The 20,404-nt window shown below is 42.2% G+C and overlaps 1 protein-coding gene across 1 annotated transcript; it reads right to left on the reverse strand.

Moving 5' to 3' along the window:
* Positions 1 to 154: 154 nt before the first annotated feature.
* Positions 155 to 19,118, reverse strand: LOC139366254 (cationic amino acid transporter 3-like). The gene is made up of 12 exons (XM_071103528.1): positions 18,995 to 19,118; positions 7,798 to 8,219; positions 7,210 to 7,371; positions 6,820 to 6,991; positions 6,456 to 6,574; positions 6,144 to 6,366; positions 5,657 to 5,796; positions 5,447 to 5,549; positions 5,137 to 5,372; positions 4,719 to 4,885; positions 4,354 to 4,462; positions 155 to 4,076 (listed from the first exon to the last, which is right to left on the reverse strand). The coding sequence occupies exons 2-12, from the start codon at positions 8,162 to 8,164 to the stop codon at positions 3,934 to 3,936; spliced, it is 1,941 nt and encodes a 646-aa protein (XP_070959629.1). The 5' UTR covers positions 8,165 to 8,219; positions 18,995 to 19,118; the 3' UTR covers positions 155 to 3,933.
* Positions 19,119 to 20,404: the final 1,286 nt, after the last annotated feature.

A 20,404-nucleotide genomic window follows, 5' to 3' on the forward strand; every position in this document is an offset into this window, starting at 1 on the left:
TGCCATAAGATTCCATTTTGATTGAACAAGTGATGAAAGTCGGACACGAAGGAAATCAACAGAAATTGGGATAATTTGACATTTGTTTCAAGCCACCTTGTAAAGTAAAAAAAAAATATATATATATATATATATTCAGTAAGTCACAAAGACAGTTTTCATTGGAGGATTCAAATTTACTTAAAAAAACAAACATTGATTATATACAGTCATTTCTCTTAATACATTTACAGATAGTACATGTACTGTTATACTATGCTTTAAAATCAGTAAGAGTACAAATGGACATGAAACAGTTAGTACAACACAATTGTTATTTTCTCAAATACTGTTCTGATGACCAAGGTAGTTTGTAAACATCCTAGTATTGTAACTCACTCCACAAAACCTTGTATGAGACACTGACGTAATGTGCAAGACTTTTCTTTGCAACATGATTCTGTAACAAGCTTTGAGCCCCCTGGAAGCATAAAATAAAATACAAAAATACCATATTGTAGACTTTTACTCACAGCTATTTGTAGTGTGTTTAGGCCATTTTTACACAAGACTGGCCAGTCTTGATCTTAAAATGGTCATTTAAATCGCAATAATATGAAGGGATACCAATTTGAATTGATTATCTGTGATGTGACCATTTCCACATCTCGTAAATAGGCATAGAATACAAATAACAGTTACATACATACCCTTGAAGTGAGCAAATAAATTGAGGCACATAGTTAAAACAGAAAAAACACAAGTTGATTTGAACACCACAGCAAAGTGTCTAGAAACAACATTTGACTGAGGCTGGTGGGGTTTTCAGTTCATGTTATTAATACATTCAGTTAGACACTCAGAGTTAAGAGATTAAAACCCAGGCCCATCTATCAATGACACAATTATATACAAAACAGTTATGTACAAAATTATACATGGAATCAATCATGTAAGTAACATGTACCACGAGATTAAGACCTTAAAACAGGAATGAAACCTGTAAGCCTTTTCATACTAGGCTAGTATATTGTAATCCTTTCTCTGCCTTTCAGTAGTGCCAGTTTTGGGCTCCAAGGAATATCAGCATTTCTTTCAGTGTACCTTCCTATAGACATCTCTCTATTTGGTAGAGTTTGTCGATCATCATGGTACAAAAATAAGTTATTTATCTCGTCACACAATCTCTACAGTTAAGAGCATAATTTTAAATTGAATAATTGTTTGGGCAGCTCTTCCAATAATTAACAAATATAGAATACATATCTATGTATAAATATGAAAACAAAATTCAAATGAATGATTGTTTAAAAAAATATTCTCTATTCTAAATGATAAATTCTTAAAAAATTACAAATATTACCATCTTTTGGGTAAGGACCAAGTTTTACAAAATTTAATTTCATTGTCAAGCATCTCTCTAAAGTGCAGACAGTGAGTTCTGGGGTGGTTTGACCCTCTCCTTGGTATTGCCTGTCCCCAAAGAACACAAATAATACCATAGTAATTTACCTATATGGACAGGAGGACACACGACATACCCTGTTGATGTGCTTACTGTACCCAGCAGTAACTCACAGGGCAAAGACAGTGGATATCTGACACCATTTTGGGGGAAATGGCTGAATTCAGGCAGAAACAACCAGGCACTAGAATAACACATTAAAAAATGGAGGAACTCTGTGTCATGCCATTTGTACCACCTAAATGACATATTTAATACAAAAAACCCTTTCAAATGGTTAGATATGCAGAAATTTGGCAAGTTCATGTTGATCGAGTATACACTGAGCGTACACAACGTTAAGAACACCTTCCTAATATTAAGTTGCACGCACCCCTCCCTTTTGCCGTCAGGGCATGGACTCTACAAGGTGTCGAAAGAATTCCACATGGATGCTGGCCCATGTTGACTCTAATGCTTCCCACAGTTGTTTCAAGTTGGCTAGGTGTTCTTTGGGTGGTGGATCATTTTTGTTACACATAGAAACCTGTTGAGCATGAAAAACCCAGCAGTGTGCCTCTTACCTACTACCATAACCTGTTCAAAAGGCACATAAATCTTGTCTTGTCCATTCACCCTCTGAATGGCACACATAGACAATGTCTCAATGCTTAAGAATCCTTCTTTAACCTGTATCCTCCCCTTCATCTACACTGATTGCAGTGTAATTAACAAGTGACATCAATAAGGGACTGTAGCTTTCACCAGGTCAGACTGTCATGGAAATCACAGGTGTTCTTAATGTTTTGTACAATCAGTGTATATCTCAGTGCACATACAGTACCAGTCAAAAGTTAATACACACCTACTCATTCAAGGTTCTTTATTTTTTACTTTGTAGAATAATAGTGAAGGTATCAAAACTATGAAATAACACATGGAATCATGTAGTAACCCAAAAAAGTGTTAAATCAAAATATATTATATATTTGAGATTTTTCAAAGTAGCCAGCCTTTGCCTTGAGGACAGCTTTGCACACTCTCAACCAGCTTCACCTGGAATGCTTTTCCAACAGTCATGAAGGAGTTCCCACATATGCTGAGCACTTGTTGGTTGCTTTTCCTTCAACTGCAGTCTTAACTCATCCCAAACCATCTCAATTGGGTTAGGTTGGGTGATTGTGGAGGCCAGGTCATCTGATGCAGCACTCCATCACTCTCCTTCTTGGTCAAATAGCCCTTACACAGCCTGGAGGTGTGTTTTGGGTCATTGTCCTGTTGAAAAACAAATGATAGTGGGACTAAGCGCAAACCAGATGAGATGGCGTATCGCTGCAGAATGCTGTGGTAGCCATGCTGGTTAAGTGTGCCATGAATTCTAAATAAATCACTGACAGTGCACCAGCAAAGCACCCCCACACCTCCATGCTTCACAGTGGGAACCACACATGCGGAGATCATCCACCTACTCTGCATCTCACAAAGACACGTGGGTTGGAATCAAAAATCTCAAATTTTGATTCATCAGACCAAAGGACAGATTTCCACCGGTCTAATGTCTACAACTCATTTTTCTTAGCCCAAGCAAGTCTCTTCTTATTATAGGTGTCCTTCAGTAGTGTTTTTTGTTATTGCAGTAATTCAACCATGAAGGCATGATTCATGCAGTCTCCTCTGAACAGTTTATGTTGAGATGTGTCTGTTACCTGAACTCTGAAGCATTTATTTGGGCTGCAGTTTCTGAGGCTGGTAACGGTAATGAACTTATCCTCTGCACCGGAGGTAACTCTGGGTCTTCCTTTCCTGTGGCGGTCCTCATGAGAGCCAGTTTCATCATAGCGCTTGATGTTTTTTGCGACTGCACTTGAAGAAACTTCAAAGTTCTTGACATTTCCCAGATTGACTGACCTTCATGTCTTAAAGTAATGATGGACCGTCGTTTCATTTAGCTTCTTTTAGCTGTTCTTGACATAATATGGACTTGGTCTTTAACTAAATAGGGCTATATTCTGTATACCACCCCTACCTTATCATAACACAAGTGATTGGCTTAACCACATTAAGAAGGAAAGAAATTCCACAAATTAACTTTTAACAAGGCACACCTGTTAATTGAAATGCATTCCAGGTGAATACCTCATGAAGCTATTTGAGAGAATGCCATAGGTGTGCAAAGCTGTCATCAATGCAAAGGGTGGTTCCATGTGTGTGTTCCATAGGTGTGATGTCTTCACTATTATTCTACTATGTAGAAAATAATATAAATAAAGAAAAACCCTTGAATGAGTAGATGTCCAAACTTTTGACTGATACTGTACATCCAAAATCCATTTAGCATGTGAGGGTCTCTCTACATTATAGGAATGACCAAATATCAACAAAGGAGAAGACAGTCGGTTGTAGCACAATGCCCCGACAAGTTGAAAATTAACACGATGAGACTGTGCACCTGTTCGTCTTGCGTGTTATGTTGTTGGGGCGTACACCATCTACTCCACCACTATTCTCCTCTAAGGTGTCATCCCTTCCACCTCACTGTCATCCTCTGCCAGGTAGATGGGACTCTTTGATCGGAGGACTGTCTCAAATTTACCACGGTTGGGTGTGGCCTCTGAGCTGTTCTTAATCCCATAACCAAAGTAGATGAGAAAACCTAGGAGAAAGAGAAGGAAGAGAAATTGATTTAAACAGTGAAACTGCAGCATGTCAAAGGTGAACCTCAGCACTGTACTTGTGCCCCCGCACCTCTCGGATTCAGAGGGGCTGGGTTAAATGCGGAAGACACATTTCCGTTGAATGCTTTCATTCAATTGTACAACTGACTACGTATCCCCCTTTCCTTTCTTTGAGTAACACAACATTGAGTAATAATACAGATCGGCACAAGAGCAAGAGGCAAAGCAAAAATAAGGGGTGGGGATCTCACTAACCAATAGTCATCCACACTGCAAAGCGACACCATGTTGGCCCATCCAGCTGCATCATGAGGTAAATGTTGACAAAGATACTGACCAATGGCAGCACTGGGAGCAGGGGTACCTGAGGGGATTCACATTTTTTGTTTCGTTTCGACATTAACAACAATTAGCAAACACTGGACATAAGACTAACAAGTACAACATCTAATGTTAATTTGCTTTTTTAAAGCTAAGAGCTGATGATTCAATGAAACAAGTACAGACAGACAGTGGTTTCTAGGAGAACGCGGAAACCTACAGTAAATAGGAAATGGTTTCTCAGGATGAATGAAACAACAAACGTGAACTGAGTCATGTGATTGCAACTCCCATCATACTTTAAAGGTGAGTGCCTGTCTGCTTGGGGGCTGTCTCCAGATGATGGCCACACACAGGAAGGCGAAGAAGGCCAGTATGGCACATATGGTGACCCACAGGGGGTGGCCACTCACCACCTCTGCCCCCCACACAGCCAGCACTACGCACAGCAGGGTGAATACCACAGCTACAGAGAAAAAGAGAGATTGTGAACTTCAGCATGTATAGTGGAATCTTAATTATACTTTATAGTTCTTGGTCATACATAATGCATATGAGAGAATGCATTGAAATTATCAGACAGCTGCTTCCATTTGTAACCAGTATGCCAAACTTATAAAAAAAAAGTCTCACTTAAATATGTGGAGCTATTCTGGTACACCCAAAACAGCTTTAAACGTCATCAACACTTCACCCTGACAAAAGGGGGAGACTCACAGATGACAGCGGTAGTGATGTACACGATAAGTCCGGAGGTCTTGGTGGGGACGTCACAGCTGGGCACCAGCAGCATCTTGAGGGTGAACCTCTCCCTGAGGGGCCTGGTCTCCCCCTCACCCTCCTGGTCAAACTCGTCTCCACTGTCCCCCTCCGCCATGGTTGCCCTCTGCAGACCCACCAGCTCTACCAGCTTCTCACTGGCACCGCTGAGGCCCAGGGTACCCGGCTGGTACCTGAGAACAAATACACAAAGAGTCAACCCTACGTTGACTGAGAACTCTTTTTAGCCAAGATCCTCTGCACTAACCTGAGGATAAGCACACACACTGCCACTAGTGTGTATGCCAGGAGAGTTCCTATCGACATCAGGTCTACCAGGGCTGCCAGATCAAACAGGAATGCCATCAGGGCTGCAGAGAGAAAGAATCCATTTCAATTCTAAGAAACATAGAGTAGCTGCTAAAAAGTTGACAGAAAACTAAGTGTTGGTGCACAGTAAAGCAAGGGCTAAGCTTACCTGCTACAATACCCGAAACGATGGTGGCTAACAGGGGGGTCTTAGTTTTTATGTTCATCTTTGAGAGGAAGCGGAAGAGCAGGCCGTCCTCAGCCATGGCATAGATTACACGGGGCATGGGGAACATTGAGCCCAGTAAACTGGACAGAGAAAAGACAGAGGGACTCAGACACAGGCAAAGTCATCGCCATCACACAGAGGTCAGCCATGTCTCTGGACAGTCCACAAACACTGACTGGCCATCAACATTTAACACAAGAAACAAAAAAAGTTTGGTTCATATATTCCACATCATAATTGGTTATTTGCAGGCAAATAACGAACAACAAAAAGGAACTGAAAGCACAGCATATGATAAGAAACATCTGTTCAGACACAGAAATAAATGAACTAAAAATAGCCCGCCATCTGGGTGCCTTTCTACCTTTGCTAGAAGTGCACACAAGGCCATGAGAAGTCTCTATGGGAAACTGTCTGTGCCAGTCACCTGGTGGAGAGGGCACAGAGGGAGCCCACAGCCACGATGTAGCGGGCAGGGTCCCAGTGCACATAACTGAAGGCCTCTGGCAGTGGGCTCTCTCTGTTCAGCAGGTAGTAGGGCATCATAAGGGTGAGAGCCGCAGACACCCCGAAGTAGGCAAAGAAACAGATGAGCAGAGAAGCCACGATACCGATGGGGATGGAACGCATAGGGTTCTTGGCCTCTTCACCTGTGTAGATAGAGATGGTTTAAATATGACAGTCGTCAACCACAGAAAAAAAATACTCTGGTGTCAAGAGACAAGAAGAAATGGCCTACTTGTTGTTGCGATGCAGTCGAACCCCACAAAGGCATAGAAGCAGGTTGCTGCCCCAGACAGGACTCCACTGAAGCCAAATGGAGCAAAACCCCCGGTGCCAAACTTCTCTTTAATTATCCTGGACAAAGATAGAGAACTTGAAAATACAGAAAAATGCCCAAGAGAAAGAGTAATCGTTTCACATTTAGTCTTCAAGAAGAGAACTGCTACCCCTGATGGCTGCAAAAGCTTTGATCTATTTTTGCAAACATACTTTCGTACCCTCTCAATTACTCCATAGGGCTCATTTTAAAACACCACCATTCCTGCCTAATAAAGTACTCTTTCAGAGCTCCCCTGCCCGTCTTGTCTTTGGTGACTCACTCTGGATCAGTGATGTTGGTTGTGTTGACAAAGTCCTCCACAGTGAGGTTCCAGTTGGTACGGTCTCCCTTCACCAGGCCTGAGATGATGACGAAGCCCAGCACCACCAGGTTGACCCCCGTGAAGATCTTGTTCACCAGGGCCGACTCGCTAACGCCAAACGCCAGCAGGCCTGTGTGGGTGTTATCAAAGTGTCAGAGCCACAGATGTGGGCAGCGACCAAGCGCGGCCAATCATAATGCTGCACTGAATGGGCACTCTGCCCTTGCTCTAGGGCAGCAATGAAGAGGCAGCCATAGAAACCTCTCTTTAGCAGCTGTAGTTTCGCTGAGGTTGTGTATAATGCTTTCAAATGTGTTCTGAGTTATGTTAATGAGATGTGAGCCACACCAGTGAGCAGCAAGATCAGGATGAAGGCGAAGAGGTCTGGGTATTCAGCAAGAATCTTCCCAGGGACCTTGATGGACATGGAGGCTCTGAAGAAGTCTGAGATCTTCTGTTCAACCAGGTTGTCAAAGGTGGAGCTCCAGGCCCGAGCAACACTGGCTGTGCCTGAAAGAGGGGGAGAGACTTACAATGAGAGGTTGGAGTCATACATTCAAGGGCTCTTCTGTCACGAGGCAATCCTTCTGAAGGACCAGGCACTTGCTCTGCCTGTAAAACCTCTTCAGCTCACGTCCTCGTCAGAATCTTAATCATTCAGTTTAATTATTCAGCTACTCATAATTGCTGATTATCTCAAATGACTGGCTGGGTATAGCAGTAATATCACTGCAGTTTAAGGAGCTTGGAGTTGTGTGCAGTCACATAGATTTATGTTATCCTTGAACCTCATATCCTGCTTTTACCTTTAAAAACATGTTTTTTGCAACTTTACACAACAAAAAAAAAATCAAACATTTCCTGACCATTTTTTAAAATCACTTTGGTTCTTAATTTCAAAAATCACTCATTTTTACTAACCCACTTCTGACTTACCTATGACATAGGAGAGGATGAGGTTCCAGCCAGTGATGAAGGCCCAGATTTCCCCCACAGTCACATAGCTGTACATGTAGGCTGAACCAGTCTTGGGTACACGAGCACCAAACTCAGCATAACACAGACCAGCAAGGACGGAGGAGAGCGCTGCGATGAGGAAGCAGAGCACAATGGCTGGGCCGGCCTTCTCCCTGGCCACCTCTCCAGCCAGCACATAGACACCGGCCCCCAGAGTGGCACCCACCCCCAGGGCAATAAGGTCCAGCGTGGTCAGGCAGCGGGCGAAGTGGCTCTCTTCCTGGTTACAGTCCAGCGCCCGTCGCCGGAGCAGCATCTTACCGAAGGACGCTAGCTTTTCAGCCATGATAGGACAGGTCACCAAATCAAGAGGAGGAGATGGAGGATCTTCTTACAGCCAACTGAGGAAGAGGACAATCTACTGTCAAATGAGAGCGAAGAGTGGTTTGGAGGGACAAGTCCAGACACAACAATCATTATTTTGTAATCGACTACTTTCTCAGAAGCGAGGTATCATATAATCAAAATGGGGAGTGAAATGTCAGTCAGAAAAACGCTTCTTCACACATGTAGAGTAGATGCCAAAACTGTATCATAATTCTCTGAAGGGTCATTCTGTTTGAATTCAGTCACTTTTTGACCACATGCCTTTTGATTTGAACAAAACTTTCTAAACATATTTGCCCATGGTAGAAGTGGTCAAAAAGTGACTGTGGACATGAATGCCAAAACATTTAGAAGACAGATGTGCTCAAAGTTGACAAATTTTGCATAACACACCCTACCATAAGACACCCATGTCTTCATCACTGGATAAGATAAACAGTTGAGTTTGATATCACTAAAAAGCTTACAAACTGGGTTTACACTTTTTTTTAAATAAAAATTGTCATTTTTTATTGTAAGTTAGACCCTATTTTACATCATCTGAAGTGTAGGTAAGCACAACATCCCCAATTGCAACATTAGAGATATGCATCCTTCGTCAATCCCCAATCTCTCTGCTGATCTAACACTGACACTACGTTAACAGTGCTGGGCAATCCAACAGAAACAGAATTGTGCCGAGACTCAGATTTTTCACTTAAAATGTATTCCAAACAAAAACCATTGATTTCAAAGTTAAACAAACCATACAACTCCATGCACAATGACTGCTTTTAACTATTTACACAGAACAGTTTACAGAAACATTTACTGGAAGATCTGTGCATATGCAAAGTTTGGTAACAACATTTCGGTAAAATATTACTCAGTTATTAAATATCTGCAAAGAATTAAGATTCAAAGATGTCTGCCAACAGAATGGTATGTCAGCTGTCACAAGGCATCTTGACTCTGAAAAAAATATATTTTGGAACTACAGTAAGTGAAGTGAATTTACACCCGGTGACATAATTGCGATTATGGAATTCCATCATGGGTGCCTGATCTGTACTACACAAAAATGCATAATTATGGATATGAATGTCATTCTCTTCATGGTGATGTATCCCAAAGTGGAACACAAAGGTATAAATATCCTCATTTGCATATTTGGGTATTATTCTACACACTTGCTATTATTTTAACGAGCTCCACCGCCAAACTTGGTTGGACCAGACCGGACCAAACCTGAAGCAATCGTATTTGTCTATGTTTCACAATTTTGGATATTAAAGTACAGAACAGTAGAGTTCAGTAAGGTATAGTTCAGTACATTAGCGTACTAAACTCGTGTACAGCACTCTCCTATATGGTACTGTACTGTGCTGTCCAAACTTGTGAAACATAGACGTCTATGATTGGTTCAGATTTGGTCCGGTCCAAACCTGAAACAATTATGGACGTCTATAAAAAATGTAAGAAAAAAAAATAGTGATTTCGTGATATCTAAATTGGTAGTTACAGTCTTGTCCCATTGCTGCAACTCCTACGGACTTGGGAGAGGCGAAGGTCGAGCGCCATGCGTCCTCCGAGACACGACCCTGCCAAGCCGCACTGCTATCTTAACCCGGAAGCCAGCTGCACCAATGTGTCGGAGGAAACACCATCCAGCTGGCGACCGACATCAGCTTGCAGGCGCCCAGCCTGCCACAAGGAGTCGCTAGAGCACGATGGGACAAGGAAATCCCGGCCGGTCAAACCCTCCTTCTCAGACGACACTGGGCCATGGACGTCTATGTTTGGACCAAATGAAGGCCGTACCAGACGTCTGTGGACGTTGAAATCAAGGTCAGGCTGGACCAAATTCCAACTACTTTTCATCATTCATGGACGTCCAGTGTCAGTTGGTGCTCAGTGGGAGAGGACGCTGATTACAGTAAAATGGGAAGAGAGGGGGCTCATGGGTAGGTGTCAATAAGAGCTGGGAGAGGTGATATTAATTGGAGAGACTTTTCACACTCTTGCTTTGACCACCAGACTACAGAAAACTTATCAGATCAACATGACAGTATGCCAGCAGAAGGGAGGACAGTAGCAGGGGACCCAACTGTGGTTTGTGACAACTATGATTTCCCCATTGTAGCCAATTCAATTGCAGAACTTCTGTTACCAATTCACTTAATTCATAAACAAAACTGATATCAGTAAAACACTACAACTAATTGATGTCTACCTTTACTTGTTCTGTGAACATTCATTATCCTTCCTCCTCATGAGGGAGAGAAATGAGAAAATATCTCAAAAGAGATTCTCCAGTTTTGTATACTTTTTTTGCCAGTAGTTCTTAAAGTTGTGCTCACAAGCCAAAAGTGGTCCCCAAAAATTGCTACTGTCACATATGTGCAGATATGTACACCCTGTCATTGCATGTGCATCTTGCTAGTCTTCACTGAAATGGCGAGGGGTTGAAGCTCATTGGCTAGAACTCAAATTGCTAGGGGGCTGGCCCATGTGGGGGACAAATGGTGCAGTACAGCTTCCAGAAAACAAGTTGATTTCAAACTAGGGACTTCGTGGTCAATGTAGGTAATTCTGCTCATAGATTATGCATGTATGAAATACACCGACAAATCCAGCCTAAAGCGGAAGGTTTAAAAAAGACTTAGTAGTCGCCAAAGGTCCGGATCATGTCTAATGATGTGGGGTTTTGGTAATGGAATTCCAAGGCACGATTTCTTGAACTTACAGAATGCTGACCTTTTCTCTTATAAACTAAATATTTTAAAAAAAAGTGTTGATATTAGTTGGCAGGGGTCTTCACTTCAACATTGTTTTTTGGTATATTTCTAACACCTTTTAAGACTTTCTGGTAGATGTTTTCTAAGACCCATTTTCCATCTGTTTGACAAGAAACCATAGCGTTTGCTTATTCCACATTTTTAGGATGGAAAATGGTTGAAAAATGTATATATGCCTTAATTTCTCAAAAATAGAGACGCTTAGCTTTCATTTGACATGCTCATATGAACTTCAGATGTTGGTGCTCGTAGGTCCTTTTACATGGAATTTACCTGCTTCTTAAAGGCAGTCTGACTGAATAGTGAATCATGTCAGGCAGCCATTTAGGCCCCGATCACTGGCTGGTAGCCGCTCGAGGAAAGAAAGCCCTGCAGTAGTGCATAGTGCTGACCAGTACCCTGACCTTGGCAGAGACCATATTGAATCTGAAAGACTGAAAGGGAGGGAGTCAACAACCCCATTAATGTGCAGCCAGAAAAACAAAAATAGGAGAATGAAGAAAATAAATGAAAAGAGAACAGGGTGAAAGGGGGGGAATAGCAGGAATGGTAGCATAGTTGGCAAATAAAGCTTGGGAGAGAGAGGGGAATGGAAAAACATGATGAAAGGCCTCTGACTTGACACACCAGACCGATTAAATTTTCAAGAAGCAGACAGATGATCCCAATACAAAGCTGGGTAAGAAAACTAGAATTGCCCTATCCAACTGTGCCCAAAAAAGGAACTATTCAACAGGAAAAAAAATTGCTGTCCAAGCCCACCGTGTGGGCACCATGGTTGGACATAATAAAGCTCTCCTGTCTGGCAATGGGTCCAGGTCGAAGGGTTGATCCTGGCACACACACACACCGGAGAGGCCATGCAAGTTTAATCAGGCCAGGTCTGGGCAACACACCTCATCAGGAGGGAGAGAGCGTCCATGTTAACTCTGTTTGGCTGACAGGAGACCATGTCTACAGGGGACACAGGCAACTGCATTTCCTACACCCAGATATCATACCCTTGTGGCCCTTGTTCTTAAATCTAGTGTACACACTATAGGCCAGGGCTATTCAACCTGCGGCCAGCAGGCCAGATCTGGCCCGTATATTAATTTATACCGGCCCTTAGATAAATTCTGAACAAAAGATCTGAAAAAAAATCCCTGCCCAAATCTGACATTCAGTGCCAAAAAGACAAGCACTATGGTGGCTGTCTATAGTGTGGTTTCTAGCGCCTATGTGGCATGTTGATTATTAAATCTTCATACGAACTTCTCTCTAGCGTTTGAACGGTTTAAGCTATGACCACATTCCTGAAAGCTACGACTCTCAGGAACACGCATGTGCCTTCCATTTCACTCTCTGATGCTCGCAAGAAGGGTGTGACAAACATCTAAAGACTGAGAAAAATGAATTCAAAGAATTCTTCCTTCAGACTGGAATTTGGCATATCTTTGTCTTATTTATTGAGATGCTTAATTAAGCTTTTAATTAGTTACTTTTAATTAAGAAGCTTTTAATGGTTGTTTAAATAAAACAAAAATAATGGTGAGCGAGCATTGCGCCTTTTCCTTTCAATGATGATCAATTGTTTTGGTTGCACCTTAACTGGTGTTGGTTGAGCACACTCCAAAGTGCTATATTGGTGGTAATGCATTGCTTTTTTTTAATACAGTTCTTCTGAAGAATAATTGCATGTGCAAACCGCCCAGCCCCCGTGCAATTAACTTTTTTACATCTGTCCATGTAAGAATAAGTTGAATGGCCCTGCAATAGGCTATCAGTTCAACAAACAGGCATCTCAGTCACAAGTTACTACACCCACGGCACTTTCAATTTCCTAACAATTTGACCAGAAACATTTCGCTGACTTTAGGCTGATAGAGATGCAGTCAAAATGGGATTGCAAGGTCTGCCTGGCTTCATGCTGTCATCTACTCGGCTCAGTAGACTGACATACTAGCCAGGCTAAGTTGGGACAATCCAGACTCTGGAATAACAACTATATCAAGCACAGTTGGCCTTTCTCCTCCATTAAGAGGATAATCAATAGTGTTGCATAAGCCTGCTAACCTCCTTAGAGGTGAACAAATAATTAGTATGTTTGTGTAGCCTAGCATGACCATGGTGAAATGTGTGGGCTAAACTTCACCACAAAGTCTTTGCAATATGATGTGGGAAATTAATTGCATGTTCTGGTAATTTCTAAGAAGTATTAAAGAATAGAACTGTTTTGGGCCCCCGAGTGGCGCAGCTGTATTTTTATGTTTAACTGTAAAGAGGGCCTCAAGTTAACATTTTGGTCCACCAGCCACTGTATAATAAAACAAATGAGCATGCTTTGTAATGTTCCTAAAACAATACATGCATTACTAGTAAGAAATAAATGTGGTATATTGTTTCATTTCATTAAATTTTTGGGGGACAAATTTTCACTTGCCCCTTTAACATGCTCCTGAGTGGCGCAGCGGTCTAAGGCACCGCATCTCAGTGCTATAGGCGTCACTACTGACAACCTGGCTCGAATCAAGACTGTATCACAACCGGACGTGATTGGGAGTCCCATAGGGCGGCGCACAATAGGTCCAGCGTCGTCCGGGTTTGGCCAGTGTAGGCCGTCATTGTAAATGTGTTTGTTCTTAACTGACTTGCCTAGTTAAATAAAAGTTCTATTTTTTTTTTATTAAACAAAAAAATGACAGGAGGTTACAGTCACAGACAGAACAATGAGACAGATATATAAATGTGAAGCATCGGATTGGCATTTGGTAGTGATGAGTGGAAAGCCCAGTGGCCGGTGGTGGGAGAAGATGGAACAAGATAGCAGAATGTGGGCCAAAATCAAATTCTCATCAATTAAACATTTGAGTGGACAAAGTTTTGTAGACTTCACCAAAGTTGAATTTTTTATTTTTTTATATTTAGATGAGTGCAAAATGTAGTTACTGCACACGCGCACTTCAGAGTAGGCATTCCCTAACCGAAATATGCAAATATGTGCTAGAACGCACCAATAGGATCTCGCTAGCTCGTGCTTGGCTCTGCCCACCTCCTTGCTTGTTCCGCCCACTATGACTAATTTGTTCCAATGTAAAAAAAAAAAAAAGGACAAGCTCTGGTCTATCTTGGTTAGGTAATAAAAATCTTTGTTAGTGGTAAGGCGACTCGAGTCATGTTTGTGCTTGTGAGAATGAGTCTGACTAGTAGCCGTGTTGTCTTCTTTTCCCTAGCATTTGAAACTCAAAACATTGTTCACAAGCTGTTTTTCAATGTAAATAGCCAAGAAACACAGTGACAAAGTCTCACTTCAGTAGACTTTCGTTTCAACTAAATTAGACCATTATGCCTGTGCTCAGCACTTCAAAAAATAATCCTTCACTCAGCTCTTCACGTGCGCACAGCAGAGCGAGGTGGGATAGGCTATAATATATAATTCGTAGTTCTTTGACTTTGTGCGTTTACCAGCTATGAAACAACACGGCAGAAATACTCTGAAAACAGCTACTGCAGAATTGATTTAGCTATTAATGTGATCATACTTCGTATTCACAAATGCGAGTGAAATGCTCGCACTGTGGAGCCCTGACCACTCGCCAATGTGGCAGGTGAAATAGTAGACCTCTAACCTGCAAAATTTAAATCCCGACTGTAAACATAGAAGAACCATTGTAAAGCAGAACTTATGACACAGGAAATATGGCCTGGGTGCCAGGACATTTCTGAATTCAACAACGCAATACTGTTGTCTTGCCAAACATGACTACAACTAGAACAAGCTGTTCCATGCTCAGAAGTTCTACATTTCAAGAAAAACAAAGGTTCTACTCCCACTCATTGTTATTGTTTGGAAAAACAACAAAAGGGGAACAATGTGGCCTCCATCAAAGTGAGTGCTCAGGTTTAGTCTGTACAGCTAAATTAAAAAGGTTCATGATTCAGTTCCAATAATTCAAGGAAACAGGCCTCATTCAGAAGACCTGTCATATCATTTGACAATGGAATGAATCATTGCCAACTTTGGCTAAGGAATGAGACACAGGGCATAATGCTCAATTTGTGGGTGTTTCCATGGTTAATTTGCTTTGGCTTCTCTGAAATGATGCCAGTTGATGCACACACAGCATTTGCTATTCATCAGATCCCTGTCTAAGGGCAATCTAATTATGGGCCAAGATGACAGAGCATCAGCCATCTCTTGCTACGTAAAGCCCTCTATCTACTACCGCACCCGTGTCTCCACACAATAATACAATTTCACCAAAAGGCTGAAAGGAGTACTAGAGTGCCATGCTATACTTGGAGGTTATATCTCACAGTATATGACATATTTGATTACACAGCATGTCCTCCCAGAGAGCTGTTTGCCTCATCACCCACCATACTCTCAGCCCGGGGGCACTCACAGGTCTCAAGCAGATAATGCACTTGCACAGTCTGTGACTGTCTCCTTGGGTGACACGCCTTCAGGCGGGGTTATTAACTTTCCAGTTACCATAAATTACTGAACACTCAAACGATCCTTGGAACCCTGAAAAAAGCTAGGTGTGGTAGTTCGATTGTTGATTACGTTTTTTGGCTGAAAAAAAAGCCACAGAAATGTGTAACACCTGGAAAAGACAAGCCTCAGCAGGTACTTGAACATACAAACATCAAACATACATAGACCCAAGCCTTCCACAATAGAAAGTGTCAGTACTCACTTAGTGCATATTCCATTGCTACTTAATCAGCTATCTTTTATTGAATATATCAGTTAGAGACATTCAGACTGGTCTCAGACTAGATGTAACATAGTAAACGTAAATCTGGGAAACAAATTAGTATGATATGCTATGGTGACATAATTGCTATGTTACATAAGACAGGTAATGTCAGGAAAAAAGGAAAAGGAGGGTGGTTGGTCGGGGTGGAGATCTCTATGTGAACGTCTAGCAACCCAAAGGTTGCGTGTTTGAATCTCATCACGGACAACTTAGGCATTTTAGCTACTTTGCAACTATACTGAACAAAAATACACTGCTCAAAAAAATAAAGGGAACACTTAAACAACACAATGTAAATTTCACATGCTGTTATGCAAATGGATTAGACAACAGGTGGAAATTATAGGCAATTAGCAAGACACCACCAATTAAGGAGTGGTTCTGCAGGTGGTGACCTCTCAGTTCCTATGCTTCCTGGCTGATGTTTTGGTCACTTTTGAATGCTGGCGGTGCTTTCACTCTAGTGGTAGCATGAGACGGAGTCTACAATGGCACATCAATGCGAGCTGTGGCAAGAAGGTTTGCTGTGTCTGTCAGCGTAGTGTCCAGAGCATGGAGGCGCTACCAGGAGACAGGCCAGTACATCAGGAGACGTGGAGGAAGCCAACAACCCAGCAGCAGGACCGCTACCTCCGCCTTTGTGCAAGGAGGAGCACAGCCAGAGCCCTGCAAAATGACCCCCAGCAGGCCACAAATGTGCATGTGTCTGCTCAAACGGTCAGAAACAGACTCCATGAGGGTGGTATGAGGGCCCGACGTCCACAGGTGGGGGTTGTGCTTACAGCCCAACACCGTGCAGAACGTTTGGCATTTGCCAGAGAACACCAAGACTGGCAAATTCGCCACTGGGGCCCTGTGCTCTTCACAGATGAAAGCAGGTTCACACTGAGCACGTGACAGAGTCTGGAGACGCCGTGGAGAACGTTCTGCTGCCTGCAACATCCTCCAGCATGACCGGTTTGGCGGTGGGTCAGTCATGGTGTGGCATTTCTTTGGGGGCCGCACAGACCTCCATGTGCTCGCCAGAGGTAACCTGATTGCCATTAGGTACCGAGATGAGATCCTCAGACCCCTTGTGAGACCATATGCTGGTGCAGTTGGCCCTGGGTTCCTCCTAATGCAAGACAATGCTAGACCTCATGTGGCTGGAGTGTGTCAGCAGTTCCTGCAAGAGGAAGGCATTGATGCTATGGACTGGCCCGCCCGTTCCCCAGACCTGAATCCAATTGAGCACACCTGGGACATCATGTCTCGCTCCATCCACCAATGCCACGTTGCACCACAGACTGTCCAGGAGTTGGCGGATGCTTTAGTCCAGGTCTGGGAGGAGATCCCTCAAGAGACGCCACTTCATCAGGAGCATGCCCAGGCGTTGTAGGGAGGTCATACAGGCACGTGGAGGCCACACACCAACTGAGCCTCTTGGCTTGTTAAGGACATTACGTCAAAGTTGGATCAGCCTGTAGTGTGGTTTTCCACTTTAATTTTGAGTGAGACTCCAAATCCAGACCTCCATGGGTTGATACATTTGATTTCCATTGATAATTTGTGTGTGATTTTGTTGTCAGCACATTCAACTATGTAAAGAAAAAAGTATTTAATAAGAATATTTCATTCATTCAGATCTAGGAAGTGTTATTTTAGTGTTCCCTTTATTTTTTGAGCAGTGTATAAAAACAACATGCAACAATTTAAGTTTACGGAGTTACAATTCATGTAAGGAAATAAGTCAATTGAAATAAATTATTTAGGCCCTAATCTATGGATTTCACATGACTGGGCACAGGTGCACCCACTGGGGAGCTAGGCCTAGCCAATCAGAATAAATTTTTTTTTTGCACCAAAGGGCTTTATTACATACAGAATTCCCCCCCAGACGATCCCTCAGGTGATGAAGCCGGATGTGGCCCTGGGCTGGCGTAGTTACATGTAGTCTGCGGTTGTGAGGCCAGTTGGATGCACAGCCAAATTCTCTAAGATGTTGTTGGGGGCTTATGATAGAGAAATTAACATTCAATTCACTGGCAACAGCTCTGGTGGACATTCCTGCAGCAAGCATGCAAATTGCACACTCCCTCAAAACCATGCTGTTTAATGAGCTTCTTGATATGCCACACCTGTCAGGTGGATGGATTTTCTTGATAAAGGAGAAATGCTTACTTACAGGGATGCAAACAAATTTGTGCACAAAATTTGAGAGAAATAAGCTTTCTGTGCACTTGGAAAATTTCAGGGATTTTTTTTTCAGCTCATGAAACATGGGACAAACACTTTACATGTTGCACTTGCATTTTTGTTCAGCATTTTAACCATTTAACCCAAAGTAACCCCTAGCCTAGCTAACGTTAGCTAGCATTAGCTATAGGTGGCTAACGTTAATGTTTTCCACAACAAAATGGAATTCGTAACATATGATAGATTTAGCAAGTGCATAACATATGGTACGAATTTGAATTCGTAAAATATCATACAAAATGGTTGATTGACATCCACAAATCAATATACTATATTAAATGTGTACCACATTTATATACAGAATAATACGATATGCTATGAGACCAGGTTGTATTAACTAGCCAGCTAAAATTATTAATACATTTAAAATGGAGAGCTGCAGGCTTGCACACAACAGTCCGTGCTGGACAAGGAAGAACAATAAACACCAACCGGATTACAAGAGTACATTGATAACGTTAGATCAAATAGAGAAGGAATGTTCGACACGAATTTAGGTTTACATTATTAGGTTTAGGTTTACATTATCGACACGCTCATGGGTTACATTATTACTAAACTCGTTTACGTTTGGCGAGGTTGGTAAACTAGCTACCTGATTTACAGGATTAAGTAGACGATTAAGTAGACGGTCCATTCACTTGCCAGCCAAAATACCTAACGTTAGCAATCAAGCCCTATGGTTGAGGGAGACTTGCTAAAACCAAAGAACCGACAGCTGAATTGTCTGAAAAGCTAGCTAGATCCAAACACTCCAGCATGTCTGCCAGACTACGCTAGATAGCTACAAAGAGTCTCGTTAATTCATGCTGGGCTTCGCGAAAATGTTGTCCAGCTGACCAACTAGTACTGCCACATTCGATTCAGGTGTTGTTATTCACTATAAATCGCCATACATTGAATTACGTTGAGTTAATTAATTCCTATCGATGAGCACTCGCTTTGGTTCAGACACTTTCTTGGAACATATTGCTAGCAAATACAATCTTCATTCGATGTCTTTGGTATAACAAACATTAGTTAGCTACATACCTGAGGAATTGATCGGCCCCAAAATAAATTGCGATCAGCAAGATGAAAACTATCTGTCTTCTGATTGAACTTTACAGTCCGAAAAAAAGGTGTGACTTGTCGGTCTGAAAACTTGATACAACACACGCTAATATACCGTACCAGTCAAAAGTTTGGACACACCTACTGAGTCAATATTTTTTCTATTTTCTACATTGTAGAATGATAGTGAAGACATCAACACTATGAAATAACACATATGGAATCATGGAACCAAATAAAGTGTTAAACAAATCAAAATATAATTTTAGATTCTTCAAAGTAGCCACCCTTTGCCTTTGACAGCTTTGCACACTCTTGGCATTCTCTCAACCAGCTTCACCTGGAATGCTTTCCCAATATTCTTGAAGGAGTTCCCACATATGCTGAGCACTTGTTATTTTCCTCCACTCTGCGGTCCAACTCATCCCAATTCCATCTCAATTGGGTTGAGGTCAGGTGACTGTGCAGGCCAGGTCATCTGATGCAGCATTCAATCACTCTCCTGCTTGGTCAAATAACCTTTACACAGCCTGGAGGTTGGTTTTGGGTCATAGTCCTGTTGAAAAACAAATGATCGTCCCACTAAGCGCAAACCAGATTGGTTGGCGTATTGCTACAGAATGCTATGGTAGCCATGCTGGTTAAGTGTGCATTGTATTCTAAATAAATCACAAACTGTGCCACCAGCAAAGCACCATCACACCTCCTCCATGCTTCACGGTGGGAACCACACATCTGGAGAACATTCGTTCACCTACTCTGCGTCTCACAACGACATGGCAGTTGGAACAAAAAATCTCAAATTTAGACTCATCCACCAGTCTAATGTCCATTGCTTGTGTTTCTTGGCCCAAGCAAGTCTTCTTATTATATGTCCTTTCGTAGTGGTTTCTTTGCAGGATTCGCATAGTCTCTGAACAGTTCATGTCAAGATGTGTTTGTTACTTTAACTCTGTTACTTTAACCCATTTATTTGGGTTGCAATTTCTGAGGCTGGTAACTAATGAACTTATCCTCTGCAACAGAGGTAATTCTGGGTCTTCCTTTCCTGTGGTGGTCCTCATGAGAGCCAGTTTCATCATAGCAGAGGTAACTCTGGGTCTTCCTTTCCTATGGCGGTCCTCATGAGAGCCAGTTTCATTATAGCGCTTGATGGTTTTTTGCGACTGTACTTGAAGAAACCTTCAAAGTTCTTGAAATGTTCCATATTGACTGACCTTCATGTCTTGAAGTAATGATGGACTTTCCTTTCTCTTAGCTTATTTGAGCTGTTCTTGCCATAATATGGACTTGGTCTTTTACAAAATAGGGCTATCTTTTGTATACCACCACAACACTACTGACTGGCTCAAACGCATTAAAAAGGAAAGAAATTATACAAATTAACAA

This window comes from Oncorhynchus clarkii, chromosome 14, assembly GCF_045791955.1.
Source record: "Oncorhynchus clarkii lewisi isolate Uvic-CL-2024 chromosome 14, UVic_Ocla_1.0, whole genome shotgun sequence".
NCBI classification, from domain to species: domain Eukaryota; kingdom Metazoa; phylum Chordata; class Actinopteri; order Salmoniformes; family Salmonidae; genus Oncorhynchus; species Oncorhynchus clarkii.

Coding starts and splice junctions, on each gene's coding strand:
- LOC139366254 (XM_071103528.1), bottom strand. CDS start 8,164: ATGGCTGAAAAGCTAGCGTCCTTCGGTAAGATGCTGCTCCGGCGACGG. Junction 6,575..6,819: donor ACCAACATCACTGATCCAGA/GTGAGTCACCAA, acceptor ATCTTTGTCCAG/GATAATTAAAGAGAAGTTTG. Junction 4,886..5,136: donor CATCACTACCGCTGTCATCT/GTGAGTCTCCCC, acceptor TTTTCTCTGTAG/CTGTGGTATTCACCCTGCTG.